Genomic DNA, 19,791 nt, shown 5'->3' with positions numbered 1-19,791 from the left:
TAGCATCTCCATTACAAAATGTTAGAAGTTAGAACTCACCACATTGTTACACGATCTCAGATTGGCTCTCTTAAACCGAAGATTTACTCCACTGTGCATCAATTACCTCCCATTCCTACTTGCTATTCAAAGGCTGTACTTAATGAAAATTGGCGCAAAGCCATGACCGAAGAGATTACTGCCCTTCTTAAAACCAACACATGGGAGGTAGTTCCTCACACTCAAGCTCAGAATATCATTGGGTGCATATGGATTTATCACCTTAAGCAAAAACCTGACTGCAGTTTGGTTAGCTATAAAGCTCGCTTGGTCATGAAAGGATATTCTCAATGCCCAAGGATTGACTTTTAGTAAAGTTACTCACCTATGGCCAAACCAGCAGCTATTCGTGTTGTTCTATCAATGGCAGTTACTTAAGCATGGTCAGTTCACCAACTAGATGCCTCCAATGCTTTTTTACATGGAGATTTACTTCATTATGTTTATATGGAACAACCATTGTGCTTTATTGATCAAGATAAGAAAGATTTTGTTTGTAAGCTTAAGCGGTCCTTATATGGGCTAAAGCAAGCGCCCAGGCAATGGTATCACAAGTTACGCAGTACTTTGCTCCAGCAAAATTTCATCACTTCGCAAGCAGACAGTTTCCTCTTTATTTATCATAAAGGTCCTACTATAGTATATTGTCTAGTTTATGTTAATGACATTTTGCTCACAGGCAATTATAATGCTTTCATCTCCAAGACAATTCAATCACTAAAAGATGCTTTCATGGTACGTGAACTTGGCCTGTTAGACTATTTTTTGGGAGTTGAAGTTGTTCAAACAACCAATGGTATGTTATTGTCCCAAGCAAAGTATGTAGGCGATTTATTGTGTAAAGCCAAGATGGATCAATGTAAGGGACTCTCCACGCCAGCTTGTGCAAAAACAAAATTAAGCTATCATGATGGCTAGCCAATGTCTAATCTAGAAATGCATCGAAGCATCATTGGGAGCCTCCAATATCTATGCATCACACGACCAGACATAAGTTTTGCTATGCACAAGGTTTCCCAATTTCTACATAAACTGAACACATTGGGTGGCAATGAAAAGAATCTTAAGATATCTTAAAGCTACTTAGTATCTTGGCCTCCATATTAAACCTTCGCCGTCCAACAATGTTCATGTTTATGCCAATGCAGATTGGGCAAGTAACATAGATGATTGCAAGTCTACCACTAGCTACACTGTATTTTTAGGCCACAATTTAATTTCAAGGAGCATAAAGAAATTAACAACCCACGGTGGCCAAATCTTCTACTGAAGCTGAATATAAAGCACTTGGTGCGACTACAATGGAAGTAACATGGCTTCATTCTCTCTTGAAGGAACTTAACTATTTATCGTCCAGTTCACCAACCATATGGTGCGATAACATTGGCGCTACATATCTATCGGTAAATCCAATTTTCCATGCTTGAACAAAGCATATTGAGGTCGACTTCCATTATGTTCGTGACAAAGTAGCTAAGAAGGAAATTCAAGTCAAACACATTTCTTCAAAAGATCAATTAGCTGACTTACTTACAAAAGCTGTTTCTTGAGCTTGCCATGAAGACTTACGTAGCAGACTAACAATTCGATCCCAATCGTGCTCAAATTGAGGGGGCATATTAGAGAAAATGTTGTAACAGTATTAGAGATAATGCTATCAAAGGATTGTATATCCTAAGACTATGCAAACTCTATCTCTATACAAATGTCCTTCTCATTATCAAACTCAATCTACATGTATTATTTAAATGTGCTGCTTATCAATACAACGTAGACTTGTTTTGATATTATTATACCACAATGGCCCCTCAAGTCTCACAGCTGCACCATTCTTTATTATATCCTTTTACTTTTAATTTTTTTTTTAAGAATAAAATTTTTATTTATAAGTAAATATAATTAAAATTATATTAATTTATATAAAATTATAAAAAATTAATTAGAATTTAATAAAATTATTATATTATATAATATTTTTCATTTTTAACTTATATTAATTTCACAATTTTTATTAAATTTTAATGAATTTTTTATTTAAATTATAAACAATTTTTATTAGTTTTATCTTCCTTTTCAAATTCTCCTGGATTTTACTATTAATAAAACTTTTCTACTTATCGAAAAAAAAAAAATCTTCATTACTTTCATAGATTTTATCAATAAGGTAATCTCTCAATAAATTATATCTATAAAAAAATTAAAATTGACTTTTGTTCATTATTTTCATATAATTAACAATTTTTATTTAATTGATAATTATATATTTTTTTATTTTAGTAAATCAATTTAATTTAAATTATATGTTATATAATTAATATATTATAATTTCAAATATATAAATTCATATACACATTGAAGGAATAGGAAAAAGGTTGCAAGATCACCAACATTCCAACCCCCTGCCTTTAATTTTCCAAAGTATTTTCTATAGTACAGTCAAAGTTAATTATTTCTTAAAAATTTTCTTCAAAGCAACCTTTCCTTGCACTTCCCACAATAATATTACATGCTATGCCTCCAATTCAAAGAGTTATTTTATTTTTAATTCTTAATAGAAATCATGATAAGTAATTGAATTAGTGGCATAAAGTTGATTTCAGATGAACTTTACCTATAAAATTAAGGATTCAAATTCTGAAAACATTATTATTGAAAAGGTTATATTAAATATCATTCTCAACTCAATACGAATATAAGAAAAAATCACATACTTAAAATTAAAAAAAAAAAAAACCACAAATAGAGAATTGGTTGGGTTTGGAGCTCAGCAAACTCTCACCTAGCACCACCATTTTTTTTTTAATTTATGGAAATAATAAAATGAAATTTTACCTTATTAAATTTGTATTGCTTTTCAGATATTATTTTACTTTATAAACAATAAAAAATAATATTATTAATTTTATTTATTTAAATAATTTATTATTTAAGGTAATTTATTATTTAAATTAAACATTAGGGTGGCATTATTTGTACTCCATTAATTTATAATTTCATTCCATAATTATTGTCTTTAAATGTAATTGATAATATTATTTTTAATTATATGACTTATTTAGTATTTAATATTTTAATTACAATCTTATTTAGTTGAATATTTTACAAACTCCAATTTTATAAACAATAATTAAAATTTTATTTCTCTTTCCTGTATTATTTTTAGTTATTAAAACAGAAAAGATGTTAATATATTTATTGAATGAAATCATGAAGTATATCAAATTAAAAAATTGTTTTTTGTCTGTATTATTTTATGAATTTAGATTCATATATTTAGAAAATAGAAATTTATTTATTTTCAATAGATGAAAACATATAATTTACAAAATAAATGACGCAGAAGTTTGTACTCCTCCGATTACTCGTAAAAAAAAAACACACACACACCTTAGGCCAAACCCCAATTAATCTGCAGTAAAAGTTTACAAAAATAATGCTAATATATAAAAGAAAATAAAAGTAACTTTTTTTTTTTTTGAAGTCAGAAAACCTCTTGTATAAGTCAAGCTCCAGGGGTTGTTCAAACTTTGAACCTGTATGTTATTTGGTCCGCGTTCAGAAGCCTTGACATTTATTTAACACCTTCATCCCCAGTGCCACTCTTTCCATCGGTAGCCTACCTACTTACTTTCTTCGCACACACACGCACACAGATGAGAGTGGAGAGCACAACCACATTGCTGGAGGATCTGGTAGAGAAGGCCGGCGGCTCTGCCGTCATCGATGGTGGTTTTGCCACCCAGCTCGAGAGACACGGCGCCGCCATTAACAACCCTCTTTGGAGCGCTCTTTGTTTGATCAAAGATCCAGACCTGATCAAAAGGGTGTCTCTCTTTGCCTCTGCTATTTATATACATTATATTAAAAGCTCTGTTTTTGTGGGTTTTTGAAATTATTTTCAAATTTTGATTTTGTTAAGGATATTGTACAGGTTCACTTGGAATATTTGGAGGCTGGTGCAGACGTTTTGATCACTTCTTCTTACCAGGTTTTGTGTCTTTGCAAACTTAAGATAAAGTTCGATTTTTTATGTGCTCAATTTATGCCCTGTTTCTATTCTACAACATAAGCTTTCAATTTTTGTTTTAAAAAGGTCAACGCCTAATATAAGAAACATGGTTAGATTGCGATATCAATATAATGCATAATCATGAGTGATTGGATTTGGAGTTGCTTGGACCTTTGGAGAAATAGAAAAATGATGAGATACAGAAGCAGAAGGGCTGGTCATTTAACTGATAGTGCTGTCATAAATGCTGTAATATAGACTTGGGTTTGTTGGGGGTTGTATGATGTGGTTTTAGTTTCATCTTACATGTTCAGGCTACTCTTCCTGGATTTGCATCCCAGGGATTGTCCATTGAAGAAGGAGAGTTCTTACTAAAGAAGAGCGTTAAATTGGCTGTTGAAGCCCGTGATAAGTTCTGGGATGCAGTGAAAAGTAATCCTGTACATAGATATAACCGAGCTTTGGTTGCAGCCTCCATTGGAAGCTATGGAGCTTATCTTGCTGATGGATCAGAGTACAGGTAGTTAATTCCTTAAAGAATAAATATTTTCCTAAGTTTTTTATTGAATAGTTTTCCTGGTTCTCTATATCAATCATGTTGTTATATTTTATCTCATTCTGAATGTGTTTTATGTTGTTTTGCTTCCAGTGGACTGTATGGGCCAGACGTGAATCTGGAAAAGCTCAAGGATTTTCATCGACACAGATTGCAAGTTCTTGTGGAAGCAGGTCCTGATCTATTGGCCTTTGAGACAATTCCCAATAAACTAGAAGCAAAGGCATGTTCTTCTCCCATTTCTACTTCATAGGGTGTCTCATTCTTATGGCAAGTTGATGAAATTGAGGAAAAGTTAGCTGATTGAAGCCTTAGGAGTGAACAAGATGGGAGGTAATTCAAAATTGGTCTGAAAGCTATTGATTAAATATACAATAAACAAAAAAGGGGCTGAAAGTTGTAAAAGTTCATACGATTTGAAGGCTGTTGATTAAATATAAAAGTTTCCTTCTTATAGATTAGAATCACACATAGATTTTATAATGTTTACAATGTTGGTTTGCAGAGTGCTAGTATTGTTATTTGCTACAGTAACAAAGGGTAGAGTTTTTCTTGAGCCTAGTCTAGAAGTGCTATAAAATTTATACATTTAACGTGCCCTGCACAACGCAACTTGTTACCTGAAAAAGAAAATATTGCTATGTGGCCAATAGCTCATATTGAACAACTTCTTTATTTTTTTTTGTTTATTGGGGTAGGTGCTTACAGTAGCTACAGAAGATCATTGAGAACAAATCTTTTATAGACTGTAGAAAGAGTTACGTTAGATAACTGAATGTGCATAATTTGGTGAATGGTGTAAAGCACTTCAGGCATTAAATCTGTCAAATCCTGTATTTTTTGTTTTCAATCAGAGGGAGAGTCAAAAGTAAATGTTTGAATGACATACCAACTAAATGAAAAGATTTTCGTTGATGATATGCATGGTTGTTGAACTCTGTTTTTCATTAATAAGATTTTTTATTGGTAATATGTATAAAACTATTGCAATTCTAACCTCTTTCTTATTCTTTCATTTTGTATTGCCTATTAATGACATCTGAATAACAATTTGCAGGCCTTTGTTGAGTTGCTTGAAGAAGAAAACATCAACATTCCATCCTGGATTTGCTTCAGCACAGTGGACGGTGAGAATGCACCATCTGGGGAGAGTTTTCAAGAGTGCCTTGAAATGATAAACAAGAGCAACAAAGTAAATGCAGTTGGAATTAACTGTGCCCCTCCCCATTTTATTGAAAGTCTCATGTTGGAAAAAGTGAATAAAAACAGAGATAAACAGAGCACATAAAGACTAGAAGACTTTATTTCATTTAATGCTACCTGGAAAACAAGCAAGAAGTGCCTTTATTTATAGGCTTTAATAAAACAAATAAAGCAAAAAATTTGGGCATCAAATCCCACGACTGCTATTTATTCTTAACAGTAAGAAACTTGCTTAAATAAAGGAAACAAACTAACAAATCACAGAAATACTCGGTCAAACTTTGAATCAGATTTTAACACTCCCCCTTGATTCAAAGTTACAAACTCCCATATGTTTTCTGAAGTTCTCATGTTTTTCCAGCGGAAGTGCCTTTGTCAGTATATCAGCAACTTGTTCTTTTGTATTGCAAAACTTCAACACAATGTCTTCACTGGTAACAAGATTCCTAATGAAGTGATAACGAATGTCGATGTGTTTTGTTCTGCTATGATAGGCTTGATTCTTCGTCATTGCAATAGCTGACATGCTATCACAAAAGATCTCTGTAGCTCCAACTTGCTTCTGATTGAAATCTGCAAGAAGTCTCCTTAGCCAAACTGCTTGACTAGCTGATGCTGTTGCAGAAATATATTCTGCCTCTGATGATGATAAAGCTACCACTTCTTGCTTCTTTGAACTCCATGAAATTGCACCTGACCCAAGATTGAACAGAAAACCAGATGTGCTTTTTCTATTATCCATACAACCTGCATGATCACCGCTGTAACTGTCGATCTAAAATTTGATACCTTGGAGTACCAAATTCCCAACTCTGCAGTTCCTGCTACATATCTCAAAATTCTCTTGGCAGCTCCAAGATGCAGCTTGCTTGGATTATGCATAAACCGGGACACAACTCCAACCGAGAAAGCAATATCTGGTCTAGTATGACACAAATAGTTCAAACCTCCAACAAGACTCCTAAAATATGGTGCATTCACAAATTCAGCATTATCATCTCGACTCAACTTTTCATTGACATTCATGGGTGTAGCTTCTACTTTGCAGTTCAACATATTGAATTTTTTTAAAAGATCCATTGCATATTTTCTTTGTGAAATAAAGATCCCATCAAAAACTTGTTTCACTTCAAGACCAAGAAAATAATGCAATAAACCTAAGTCTGTCATTTCAAATTTCTTCATCATGTAAGATTTAAACTCAGCAATAATCAACTCATTAGAACCCATATAGATCATATCATCAACATAAAGACATACCACCAAAAACTAATCTTTACCATTTTCCTTCAAATAAAGTGTTGTCTCATTTTCACTTCTTTTAAATCCACTCTCCTGTAAATAGGAATCAATTTTGAAGTACCATGCTCGTGGTGCTTGCTTTAAGCCATAAAGCGCCTTTTTTAACCTGTACACTTTATCTTCATTGCCATTAGCTACAAAACCTTCAGGTTGTAAGACATAAACTTCTTCCTCCAAGTCACCATTCAAAAAAGCAGATTTAACATCAAATTGGTATATTGGCCAATTTAATTGAGCAGCTAAGGCTAAAAAGGTTCTCACTGTTTCAAAGCGTGCAACTGGAGAAAATGTTTCATAGAAGTCGACATCTTGTTGTTGAGAATAACCCTTTACAACCAGCCTCGCCTTGTGTTTTTGAATGCTCCCATCTGCATGATACTTGGTTTTGAACACCCATTTGAGCCCAATAACATTCTTTCCTTCTGGTAAGTCTACCAAATCCCAAGTCTGATTTTTCTGGATAGCCAACAGCTCCTCTTCCATAGCTTTGCACCATTCTTTCTCTTTTACAGCTTCTTCAAAGCAAATAGGATCTGAAACAAGCAAAGCAAAAGTACAAGAAGCATAAATTTCCTGCAAGGATTTGTACTTCCTTGGAGGAGTTTCACTTGATGAACTTGAAGATGATGATTCATTGCTTGTAGGGACAGATGGATTGCTACTTCCAACAGTATCAAGGCTGGAAATTGCTGGTGTTGGATTCAGTGGTGGTTCAATATTATCTTCTAACACTTGTATATGCCCCTCCTTATTTTCTTCATTCCAAATCCATGTTGCATCTTCATTAAAAACTACATCCCTGCTGATGGTTAGCTTGCCACTAATAGGATTATAAAGCTTAAATGCTTTGGATTGAGAAGAATAGCCAACAAAAATATATTTCTCAGACCTTTCATCAAATTTTCTAGAGTAAGTTTTGACCAAAGCATAAGCTATACAACCAAAAACCTTTAAGTGGCTTACCGTTGGTTTTCTACCTGTCCAAGCCTCAAAGGGTGTTTGATTACGAACAGCTTTTGTAGGAGACAAATTGAGAAGGTACATCTTTGTTGGGACACGCCCAAAAATAAATAGGAAGGCCTTTGCTTGAATCATGCTTCCGCCATCTCTACCACAGTTCGGTTCTTTCTTTCAGCTACACCGTTCTGCTCTGGTGTGTATGGTGCTGTAAGTTCCCTGCAAATCCCATTTTCCTCACAAAAAACATTAAACTCAGCTGAAACAAATTCACCTCCTCTGTCTGTTCGCAATGTCTTTATTAACAAACCACTGGCTCTTTCCACAACTGCTTTGAACTTCTTAAATCTATCAAAAACTTCAGACTTGTTTTCTAGAAAATAAACCCAACTCATACGGCTGCAATCATCTGTAAACAATAAAAAATATCGACTACCACCAAGAGACTCTATATTCATAGGCCCACACAAATCTGCATGCACTAACTCAAGACACTTAGAGGCTCTCCAAGCCTTTCCAACAGGAAAAGACTTTCTACTTTGTTTTCCATAAACACATCCTTCACAAAAAACAAGACTCTCAAGTTTGGGCAAGCCAAAAACCATTTCTTTTTCACTCAACAGCTTTAACCCATTAATATTTAAGTGCCCATAACGTAAATGCCACAATTGAGTCTCACTATCAACATTAGCAACCATAGCATAATTCTCAATCATTGAAACTTCCAGTGGAAACATTTTATTTTTAGCCATTGGAACTTTAGCAGTGATTTGCCCTGATTTTTTATCTTTAATAATGCAAAAACCATCATCAAACAAAATTGAATATCCACTAATCATTAATTGCCCAATGCTAAGAAGATTATGAGATAAACCAGGAACAAACATCACATCTTGTAAAATCTTAGCACTACCTTGACTAGTTTTAATGCTAATGGTACCTCTGCCTTCAACTCGAATCTTCTTGCTGTCTCCTAGCATCACATCTGTTTTATCAGACTCATCGAGCTCCTTAAATAATGACTTTGTTCCACACATGTGATTAGAACAACCGCTGTCCAAAAACCAAACATCGTTAGATTGCTCCTTCTCACAAAAAAGGGCCATAAACAGCTTACTTTCTTCATCTGGTTCCTCTGCAAAGCTTGCTTGGTTTTTCTCATCCTTCTGTTTTTTCCAGCAATTAGCCTCTCTATGACCTGGCTTGTCACAGTAGTAACATTTAAAGACCTTATTCTGCCTCTCTTCACTAGATCCGGTTCTGCCTCCACCTCTTCCTCGACCTCTTCCGCGGATACCACCTCTGCCACTACCACGTCCAGCACCGTTTTCGTACGTCTCCCCCTTCACCTGAAAAGCTTTTTCTTCGTTCTTTTCTTGTGACCTGAGCAACCTATCTTCATGAGCTTGCAAAGAACTCATTAGTTCATCAAATGAATAATTTGATAAATCATGGGCTTCCTCAATAGCAGCAACAATATGTTCAAACTTTGGAGTAAGACTCCTTAAAACTTTTGCAACAACAGTTTCTTCAGAAATATCCTCACCATACGACTTCATTTGATTAACAAGAGAAGAAACTCTAGACAAATAAGTTTGAACAGATTCATTGCTTTTCATAGACAAAGTTTCAAAGTCACGGCGGTAAGTCTGCAATTTTACCGTCATTACCTTTGTAGAACCTTGGAACTCCTTCTTCAAAATTTGCCAAGCCTCTAATGATGTTGTTCTTTCTTTGCAATTCTTGAGAAAATTGTTTCATGGACAGCTTGTTGAATTAGGAATAAAGCTTTGGCATCCTTCCTTTTAGCTTCTTTCAGTCTTTCTTCTGCCTCTTCATCTGGATCTTCTAAATCCACGAAGCCATATTCAACTAGATCCCAAAGGTCTTGAGACCTAAAAAGAGTTTTCATCTTAATACTCCAAAACTCATACTTTTCTCCTGTAAAAATCGGTACGAGTGGTTGTGAAGATGATGAAAAAGCATTTGTTGCCATCTTTGCTCTTCCTCTCACACTCCTCTCGTGTTTCCCTTTTAGTGCCCCAAAGAAAAGTGTTTTGTTTAATACCCAATAGACCCAAACCTCACGTTTCACTTTATTGCCCAAAGGATCAAACCAGGCTCTGATACCAAAATTGTTGGAAAAAGTGAATAAAAACAGAGATAAACAGAGCACATAAAGACTAGAAGATTTTATTTCATTTAATGCTACCTGGAAAACAAGCAAGAAGTGCCTTTATTTATAGGCTTTAATAAAACAAATAAAGCAAAAATTTGGGCATCAAATCCCACGACTGCTATTTATTCTCAACAGTAAGAAACTTGCTTAAATAAAGGAAACAAACTAACAAATCACAGAAATACTCGGTCAAACTTTGAATCAGATTTTAACATCTCATATGCAAATTTAAGAAGGTAAATGAGTAGACTTCAAATGATAGACAAAATGTTAACTGATATGTGTGTGTGTGTGTGTGGGCGTGCGCGTGTCAATTTATTATCGTTGCTTATTATACTAATTATATAAGTAACTTGGCCTACAAAATTTTGTGCCTCCAGTTGACTGAGAAGTTGATAATTGTGTATCCCAACAGCGGTGAGGTTTGGGATTGCAGAGCTAAAAGATGGCTGGTGAGTTTATGCATTGCATTTAATTTTATACATATCATGATGAAATTTTATCAATTGCTTTCTTACTCTTATGATGTGCATTGACAGCCATCAACTTGTTTTGCTGATGACAAATTTGAGATGTCTGCAACACGATGGCATGAGTTAGGAGCTAGCCTTATTGGAGGCTGTTGTCGAACCACACCTTCTACCATTCGAGCCATTTCAAAGGTTTTGAAAGAAAGAGAGTGAGCTGGACAGGCTTTGAATTCAATGGCTTCAGGAAAAGCTACACCACCGTTTATATATTTCATCTTGTAATTCTCATTTATTAGCTTGTAGGTGAATAGTTTTGGAATTTTGGATTTTGCAAAATGAGTTGCATATCCAACCTTTCTTTCGCCGCTAGGCAGAAAGGAATTTTGCATTTTCTATTTTACCTTATAAAAGTTAATTTATCACAAGCTCTTTACCATTGAAATTTAGTAATTTAGTTCATCAGCGAGAGGGTGGTAAAGACAATTCCAATAACTCCAAATTCCTGTGTCATTTAGTGGCCCTTTTTCAACCTATTCTGCCAATAATCTAATGCTAAATTGCCCTTGCAAAACTGAGCATTTGGGAAGGCCCTCGAAAGAAAACTGCTCAAAAAACAAAAGGGGGAAGGACTTGATAACATAGAGTCATCTTCAGGGTACGAGATTATAAGGGGCTTTTCCTTTTTTTTTTTTTTTTTTTTTAAAGAAAGGCTCATTCCATCTCCTTCACTCTTCCAATCTGTAGTACTTTCCAGAGACAGACCACTTGGTTTTGAAATGGACAAAACCCAGCTCAATAGAAATTAAAGAGCACATTCATAAACTTGGACAAACCCTCGCCCAATAAGTCTTCAACAACTATCCTTTCTTTTTATTTCGAATATTTAAAAATTAAGATTTTTAAACAATAGAAAATAAAAAATAAAATTTTAAATGGATTAATATAAATTTTTTTTTACTAAATGAACTAATCTAATATTAATTATTAAAATGTATTAATTTATTTTGAAAATAATTTTTATTAAAAAATAAAGGTAAAAAAAATAATAATTTAATAAGCACTTTCAAAATCAATATTTTAAATAATAAAAAGAAAAAATAAATCCATGCAATTAGATGAATGACAACTTATTTTATGAGATTTTGAATGTATGCGATTGTGAATTGAGAGAGAGCGGGAAAGGGAGAGAGGGAAAGTCATTTTCAAGGCAAGGAATATGAATATGTCGTGTGGACGTAGTCGTTTACCCACAAAAGCCATCTATCCTCCCAGAAAATTTCTTCTGCGGCGGCATTGATGAGGCCTCCACATCATCGTTATCCAATATCCGTTATCCTTAGTCCTATATCTTTGATCTTTATACGTTACCAAACCAAAACCAATCCGTAATCTTATGTCTTTTCAATGTTTTGAGAAAGCTACTGTTACCTCTTCTTCAACATATGCTAACCTAATCTCAAATTGTTTCTTTCTATTCACACACATATGGGCCTTTGCCTCTCATAAGCTGGCATTCAAGAAATTGATTATGAAGCAATTGGGCCATAGCCCCATGCTAAAGTAATAGAGTTAAAAAATTCTTATAATAAAAGAATTTTAGATATATATAAAAAAAAAATCATCAATTGCAGAAGAGTTAGGATGTTTCAAATGTCAAGATCTTATCAGCTTCTCCACTATACTAGAGTAGGATCAATCGGAAAATGCTTCGAAAGAAATGGATGAAGGGGACCGCAAACAAAAGTCTAGACTTTAAAGAGGTAAAATGGGCTACCTCACATGGCAACAAAAGGGTCTGCCTCAAAATTTTAGGGTCTACAGAGAGGGAGAGAGAGCAAAAGATGGGATCAAAAAGAGAAGACTAATTCTCATCCTTAGCACCTCGATCCCACCTGAAATCCCTTGGTAAGAGAGGCAGCCAATGAGAAGGCGGAGATTAGGATGATCATTACAAACCCAACCAATTAAAAACCAGATAAGGCACTGTTGTGGTCCCCAAAGTGCAGTACCTTTCTCTGGTGGAAAACTCTGAAATCTCAAAAGTGCATCCAAAGAAAAGAGAGAAAGACCCATCTAGACTGCAAAAGCGCGGTTTGTGGGTCACACCTTCTATAAACACTGTTCCTATTCTTATAATTGTGCCATTCTTGTCTTGAGGTCGGAAAGGACTGAAGAAACAGTGAAACACACACCCCCACCTCTCAAGGACCCAATAATTTATGTCAATCAAGGTGCTTGCTTCATCTTTTCTTTGCCTTGATTTTCGTTTTCGCTTCCTGTTTTGGGCCTTTTGGCTTCCGATTGATCTCTTTTCTTGAATCAAACCATATCCCGGCCTCAATGATTTCAAAAAAAAATGTGGCCAACGCCGTTGGTGGCAAAACGGCTAGAGCCTGTGACAGTTGTATAAGGAAGCGGGCTAGATGGTACTGTGCAGCCGATGATGCATTTCTTTGCCAAGTTTGTGATTCCTCAGTGCACTCCGCTAACCATTTAGCTCACAGACACAAAAGGGTTCGTTTAAAGACTGCCTCTTTTAAATCTTTGGACCTTGTTCCCAAGGAGAATTGTGCGCCATCATGGCACCATGGGTTCACAAGAAAGGCCAGGACACCGCGACATGGAAAGCCTGTGTCTCATTCAAAAATCGAAAAAAAATTAAGGAATCCTATTCCTCTTGTTCCTGAAGTGGGTTCAGACGAGATATCTCATGGAGAGAACGAAGAGGAGCAGCTACTGTACAGGGTTCCAGTCTTCGACCCATTTGTTGCTCAGCTATGCAATTCAACAACCATCTCAAATAATGAAGCAGAAACGACTACTGCTGCTGATAATGATTCTGATCAGACAGTTGCTGACGCTAACGGAATCGAATCGAAGGCTTCGTTAGGTGCCGGAGGAAAGGAATTTGAGAGTCTACATGGTTTTCTCCCATCCGATATGGATCTTGCAGAGTTTGCGGCGGATGTGGAGAGCTTGCTCGGTAGGGGTCTTGAAAATGAGTCTGTTGGGATGGAAGAACTGGGGATTGTGGGTTGTAAAGAACAGAAGGAGTTGCAGAGAGAGTATTATGTAGGAAGGGGAATGGTGAAGCTTGAAGACGAACGGGAAGGGATAGAAAAGGAAGAAGAAGCTGTAAGGGACTGCTATGTCGATACTGATGAGACTGAAATGGCAAGAGAACCGCCTTTTGAGTTGAGCTTTGACTACGATTCTGCAACATGTGGAGAGGAAGATGAAAAGGTAGGGACTGGAGAGAGAGACTTAAAGAACAATGAAGAATACGAAGATGATGGTGAAAACTTGAAGAAGAAAAAGAAGAAGAGAAAGATACTACTAAAGTTAGATTATGAGGCAGTTATAACAGCTTGGGCAAGCCAAGGGTCTCCTTGGACCACAGGCAACCGGCCAGACATCGACCCCGACGAATGTTGGCCGGAGTACTGGATGGTAACGTCTCTTTGTGCACATATTTTTCATCTATATAAGATTATTTATTTTATATTCAGATACATAGATAGATAGGTAGATACTAATAAGTGTAGTTTTCAGGGTATTTGTGGAGCTGAACTTCACCACGATGGTTATGGAGATCATACAACCAGTGTAGGGGTACAGCACCCTACAATGGCAGACGGAGGTAGAGAAGCAAGAGTGTCGAGGTACAGAGAGAAGCGGAGAACAAGGTTGTTCTCCAAGAAAATAAGATACGAGGTGAGGAAATTGAATGCGGAGAAAAGGCCCAGAATGAAAGGTAGATTTGTGAAGAAGGCAAGTTTTGCAGGTCCTTGACATGCCAAATGAGTACTTCTCATTATAAATTTGCCTGTACAGAGTAGAAAAATTGGACTGGAATTAATGTATTAGTGAGGTCTGTGAAATAAACAAATAAATAAAAAAAATTTCATCTCTTCTTGCTCTCCTTTTCACTTCAAGGAACTTAATTATATATATATGGAGGCCATAGTGCAGCATCATGAAATCAGAGATTAGCATCATGGAATCAGAGATTACACGCAGGGCAGGAACGGAGGCAATTATCCCCCATTAAAGTTGTTCGTTTAGTAGCAACAAGCTTTGGGAGTTGTATTGAAGTGGTTTAGTATATGTGAGGTACCAATTTCAAATTTACCCCTCAAATTTCTCAAAAAAATAATTGCTTTTAGTTTTGTAATATTTTAAATTACTAAAAATTATATAATATTATCTGTTTTATCTTGAATATTTTTCCATTAATTACTATCTAACTAAGAATAATATTAAGAAATAAATAAAATAACTTTTAAAAAAAGTTTTCACTCATACATATAAATTATAATTATAATATAAAAGTTTAGTTTTTAAAATCAGCACAAGATATAGGAGTTGAGAGAGAAATTAATAAAAGTAGGATGAATTTCCATATCAAAATTGCATGAAATAATGGTAATTTAAAGAAAATGATGAAGGCATAGCGTTTGAATGCATAGTAATATAAATTTAAACATTGGATTTGCATTATAATAATTTATTTTATTTAATATAATTTTTATATATTAAGATAATTATATTAGCGTAAATATTTTTGTCTATTTTAAATATTATTTAATTATACAAAGTTTGAATAGTGTAACATGAATGATAATAGTAATTAGCTTATAATTAAATATTTATGAATTTTTATTTGATTGAATTGTAAAATTATATTATATTGTTTGTATATGTAGTTAAGAATTTTGCATGTGATGATTTTTTTTTTATATTGAACATTTTATATATACATTATAAATGTTATGCAATTTTATGTGCAAATATTATTTGCATTTCAAAATATTATCATTATAATTAATATTTTCAAATACTTAAGATCATAATTCTTGTTTGTAAATTAAGAAAGCTTTTATGTCACTCACTTGGTATATTAAATTTATAAATAAATTTGATTAAATATTTTATTAATTATATTTTATATTAAATTTCTTCAGTATTTCATTAAGTATATAGTCATTGCAAATTTATTACATATGTTGAAGAAAATTTTTAATATTTTATGTTAATATTTATAATAACTAAATTTTAAATATTTAAATTATAAAATAGAAAATTAGTAATATATAATCAACTTTCAACATTTAAAAATATTTTGTATTTTTGTGTTTTTTAATATTTAAAATTTTAATTAAAATATATTTCTATTTTTTATTTTGTCGTTTTAAATGTATAAAATTTTAATTATTGTGAACATTATATATTTATAAATATATTTTTATTAAAATTCATTTTAATTATAATTTATGTAATATTTTAACTCCTATTTCTGTCAAAAAAAAATTTTGTTGCAATTGGCCTAAAATTATTTTTAGTTTCAAAATTAGATATTTCTTTGAAAAATAGTTGGTTTGCTTCTACACAATAATTAATTATGGTACAAAATTTTATAATTAAAATTTTAGAAATGTCTTCTTAAAAAACTTAGTGAAATTAGATTTATTAAAGGACTAAGACGTGTTATTATGTATGATATATATATATATATATATTTTTTCTTTTTACTAAATTTATTAAAATTATCCAAATAATATAGTTTTTAGTGTAAGTTTGATACAATTAATTGATTTTTTTAAACTAAAATTTAAAAAAAAAATCAAAGGTTTTAAAAAAGCTGATGAATTTCTAATTACAGTTAATAATTCAATAGATAGATATATGCATTCGAAAAAGTTGCTTCACATTAATAATATATTTGATATTAAACATTTTTCTTCAAATAATAGTTACATTTATTAAAATTTTAAATATTAAAAATCATAAATTAAAAAAATAGTAAAATATAATGAACCTTCAATATTTAATGAGATTAGATTTCTAAAATAATAATTAATTATAAATAAATATTAATAATTTTAAATTTAAAAAATGAAAATATTATTTGATTCAATTAAAATAAAAAAATTAAAAAAAACTCAAAAATTCATAAAAAAATGAAAATACTAAACAAAGAAATTTATCTTTTATTTTAATTTAATATTGATATATAGATAAATTATGAAATACGTCATTTCATAAAAAGTGTTGATTTTCCTACGTTGAATTTTCTGACAATACAGAGTTGAATCCAAGTTATGATAATCGTTGATTAATTAATTTGTCATCATATTTTCAAAAATATTTCTTTTAACATTTATTTTTTTTTAAGTCAGTTATTTAATTCCTTCATCCATGTTTTAAAAAAGATATTTTTAAATATATAAAAATTAAATAATTAATTAATAACTATATATATATTTGTCTTTATAAAAAAAGGTCGAACCAATTAGATTCTAACACCTTCTGTTTCAATTGGCAAAACAGCATCATGTGGTGTCTTTCTCAATCATTTTAGTCTGAAAACTTAATGCCCTGAAAGAGATTTTTTTTTTTTTCCAGGAGAATCAGAATTTTGTAAAAAAATCCTAAATGACTCCAAACAAAATTGTGGTGTAGACTGGCTAAATATTAATCCAGATTCCTTGTGGTCACACAAATTAATAAAAGCAAATGATCATTAAAAATTTAAATACTGATCTAAAGGTCATACGGGCAAGTTGGCTTAGGTAGACACAGGTCGGTTGGAATTGTGAGTTAGACCAGAATTAATTCCAGTTAAATCCGAGATCAGATTGAGTTAAAAATTTTGGTTTATGAATTGGCCCACAGCCTTTTTATAATTAGTCTCTCCTTGAGTCAGATTAAAATTGACGATTTTAAATCAGAATCAGCCCGATTTAAATGCTTGTTCTTTTTTTTCTTTTTCTTCTTTTAAAAAAATTATATTAAATTTATATTTCAGAATTTTTAATGTTTTGCATTAAAAATTAAATAAGTAATACATAAAAATTTATTATAAGTTGATAACCCTTAGGGTGATCATATCATAATTGTTTTAAATCGAGATCGTTTATACCAAAATAGATCCGTACCCTAAGGCCGAACCGACAATTCCGACGGTGGCCAGGTCTTGGCTTACGAGAATCGTAAAAAGGGAGAATAGTGAGAGTGATTGAGTGAGGGTGGCCCATAATAATAAATATGAATTTTGGCCATTTCTCCACGATTACAGTTTGTTATATAAATATGGTCCCTACACAAGGACTGAATTGAAAACTGATGGCTTATATATGCTTCCATTTTTGTCCCTCGAAGTGAGAGAAGTAAAGCTGTCCCTCAACAAATGCCGTTTTCAAGTCCAGATCTTGGAATTGGACTAATAATTAAAATTTTCAATATATATATGATAAATTTTAATAATCATTCTTAAATTTTAAAGGTTATAGTAAAATTATTCATAAATTTTAAAACATAATATAAAAATTTTAAATTTTAAAATTTTATCTAATAAAATATTTTTAACTTTCAATAATCAATTTATACAATTCATACGACAATAATATGAATAATTTTTATTCTTTTATATGACAATAATAAAATTAACTATAATTTTATTTATATAATAATCATGAAAAAATCTTAAACTGTATGGGATAATAAAATGCTAGATACATAATAATAGATTACAGATAATTTACTTTTAAAAAATAATAATAATTATTTATGTCATCGCGATTTGGATTGACATATTAATGTATTATTTATAAATCGATTATAAAAATTAGAGGGATTTTATTAAGAAAATTTTTAAAATTTTAAAAATTTTATATTATATTTTCAAGTTTAAGACGACTCTAAAAATTATCTATATATATAAATTTATCATATTAACGTGACACTCTATTATATTATTATAAATTTATTATAGTTTTATATAATTATTTATAATTAGATATAAATTTTCATTAATGACATAGAAAATTGATATTTGTATAAGATATTATTATTATTAAATTTAAAAAATAAATATTATGTAAAATCTTTTCAATTGTCTTTCGTAGATCCTTGTAGAGCTTTTAGTTCTCCTCTTTATGAAAAAATAAAAGTAATAATAATCAGGTGGTTGTATAACTCTCTGCTTTTGCGCCTTTGACTGTATCGGCTCGTGTAAATGAGAATAGCTTGTGTAGCTGTAGAGCTTCCAATTACACGACCAAACACACTATCCCGCATACTTTCATTGTGCAGTTCATTGCTTCTTCAGTACTTTGGCAAATTTCTCCACTCTTCATTTATGGCTTCAAGGACTTCCAAAACAGTAAATATTCTTCTGAAATAACTCCAAATACTCTGTATTACTTGAAATTAACTTAAAATATAAGAAAAATACAGTTAAATGTAAAATAATAAAATTATAAAAAATTAAACTAAAACACACATAAAAAATTATAAAATAACTATAAATAAAGGTAAAATGGTTACAAATCATGCTCTAAATACCTATATAATATGCATTCATCACAGGTGCAAAAGCTCAAAATTTTAACTAGTGCCTTCACAACGAGAATATTAGAATACGCCTTAAGGGCCCATGTGGCTTCTGCTTGCACTTGTTCACCTGAAAAATGGCTCCATCATATTCTTCTTCTACTTCACCCTTACTGCAGTCTCTAGATAACAATTTTAATCATCATATATATATATTATATATATCTCTCACATCAAACAACATGAGATTTATCTTTTAGCCAGAAGTATATTTAATTGATTTTTTAATTCATTTTTTATTAAAATATTATTAAAAAAATATATTGTAAACGTTTATAATAGAAGATTCAATTAAAAATCACTTTTTAACTCAAGAGATCAATTTGAATCCTCCATGTTACACTCCAATGGAAATGTGAATATGTTGACAAAATTATTTCCGATTATCATTGATTTTGGCTATAATTATAATTCACCTATAGATTTCACTTATATTTTGAGCTAGAAGGATTATATGGCCCATGCTAGCATTGCTAGGTCCAGCTTCCTCGACTCCTTTATGGTTTGGTCTTGGTAAGTTGTTCCGAAGGTGAGGCACTTCTTATGGAGATTCTTATTGGATAGTTTATCCACTGGTTCTGTTCTTTCTAGGCATAGGGTGGAGGTCTCGAATGCGTGCTTACAGTGTCGATATGGGAATGAATCACATATACAAAAAAAGGGTTCTTGGGTTTAGGGTGTC

The 19,791-nt window shown here is 32.2% G+C and overlaps 2 protein-coding genes across 2 annotated transcripts; both read left to right on the top strand.

Moving 5' to 3' along the window:
* Window positions 1-3,570: 3,570 nt before the first annotated feature.
* On the top strand, window positions 3,571-11,140 carry LOC110635061 (homocysteine S-methyltransferase 1). The gene is made up of 8 exons (XM_058132273.1): window positions 3,571-3,863; window positions 3,971-4,027; window positions 4,363-4,568; window positions 4,698-4,827; window positions 5,662-5,849; window positions 10,466-10,481; window positions 10,626-10,697; window positions 10,785-11,140. Exons 1-8 carry the CDS (start codon window positions 3,693-3,695, stop codon window positions 10,926-10,928), a joined length of 984 nt encoding a protein of 327 aa, XP_057988256.1. The 5' UTR covers window positions 3,571-3,692; the 3' UTR covers window positions 10,929-11,140.
* A 1,747-nt stretch (window positions 11,141-12,887) lies between these two features.
* Window positions 12,888-14,626, top strand: LOC110635077 (zinc finger protein CONSTANS-LIKE 6). The gene is made up of 2 exons (XM_021784276.2): window positions 12,888-14,165; window positions 14,268-14,626. Exons 1-2 carry the CDS (start codon window positions 13,056-13,058, stop codon window positions 14,505-14,507), a joined length of 1,350 nt encoding a protein of 449 aa, XP_021639968.2. The 5' UTR covers window positions 12,888-13,055; the 3' UTR covers window positions 14,508-14,626.
* The last annotated feature ends 5,165 nt before the right edge of the window (window positions 14,627-19,791 follow it).

The sequence above is a fragment of the Hevea brasiliensis genome, chromosome 13, assembly GCF_030052815.1.
Source record: "Hevea brasiliensis isolate MT/VB/25A 57/8 chromosome 13, ASM3005281v1, whole genome shotgun sequence".
In the NCBI taxonomy this organism is placed as follows: Eukaryota; Viridiplantae; Streptophyta; class Magnoliopsida; order Malpighiales; family Euphorbiaceae; genus Hevea; species Hevea brasiliensis.
The sequence above is the reverse complement of the archived record's forward strand: the minus strand, read 5'-3'. Positions and strand labels throughout refer to the sequence as shown.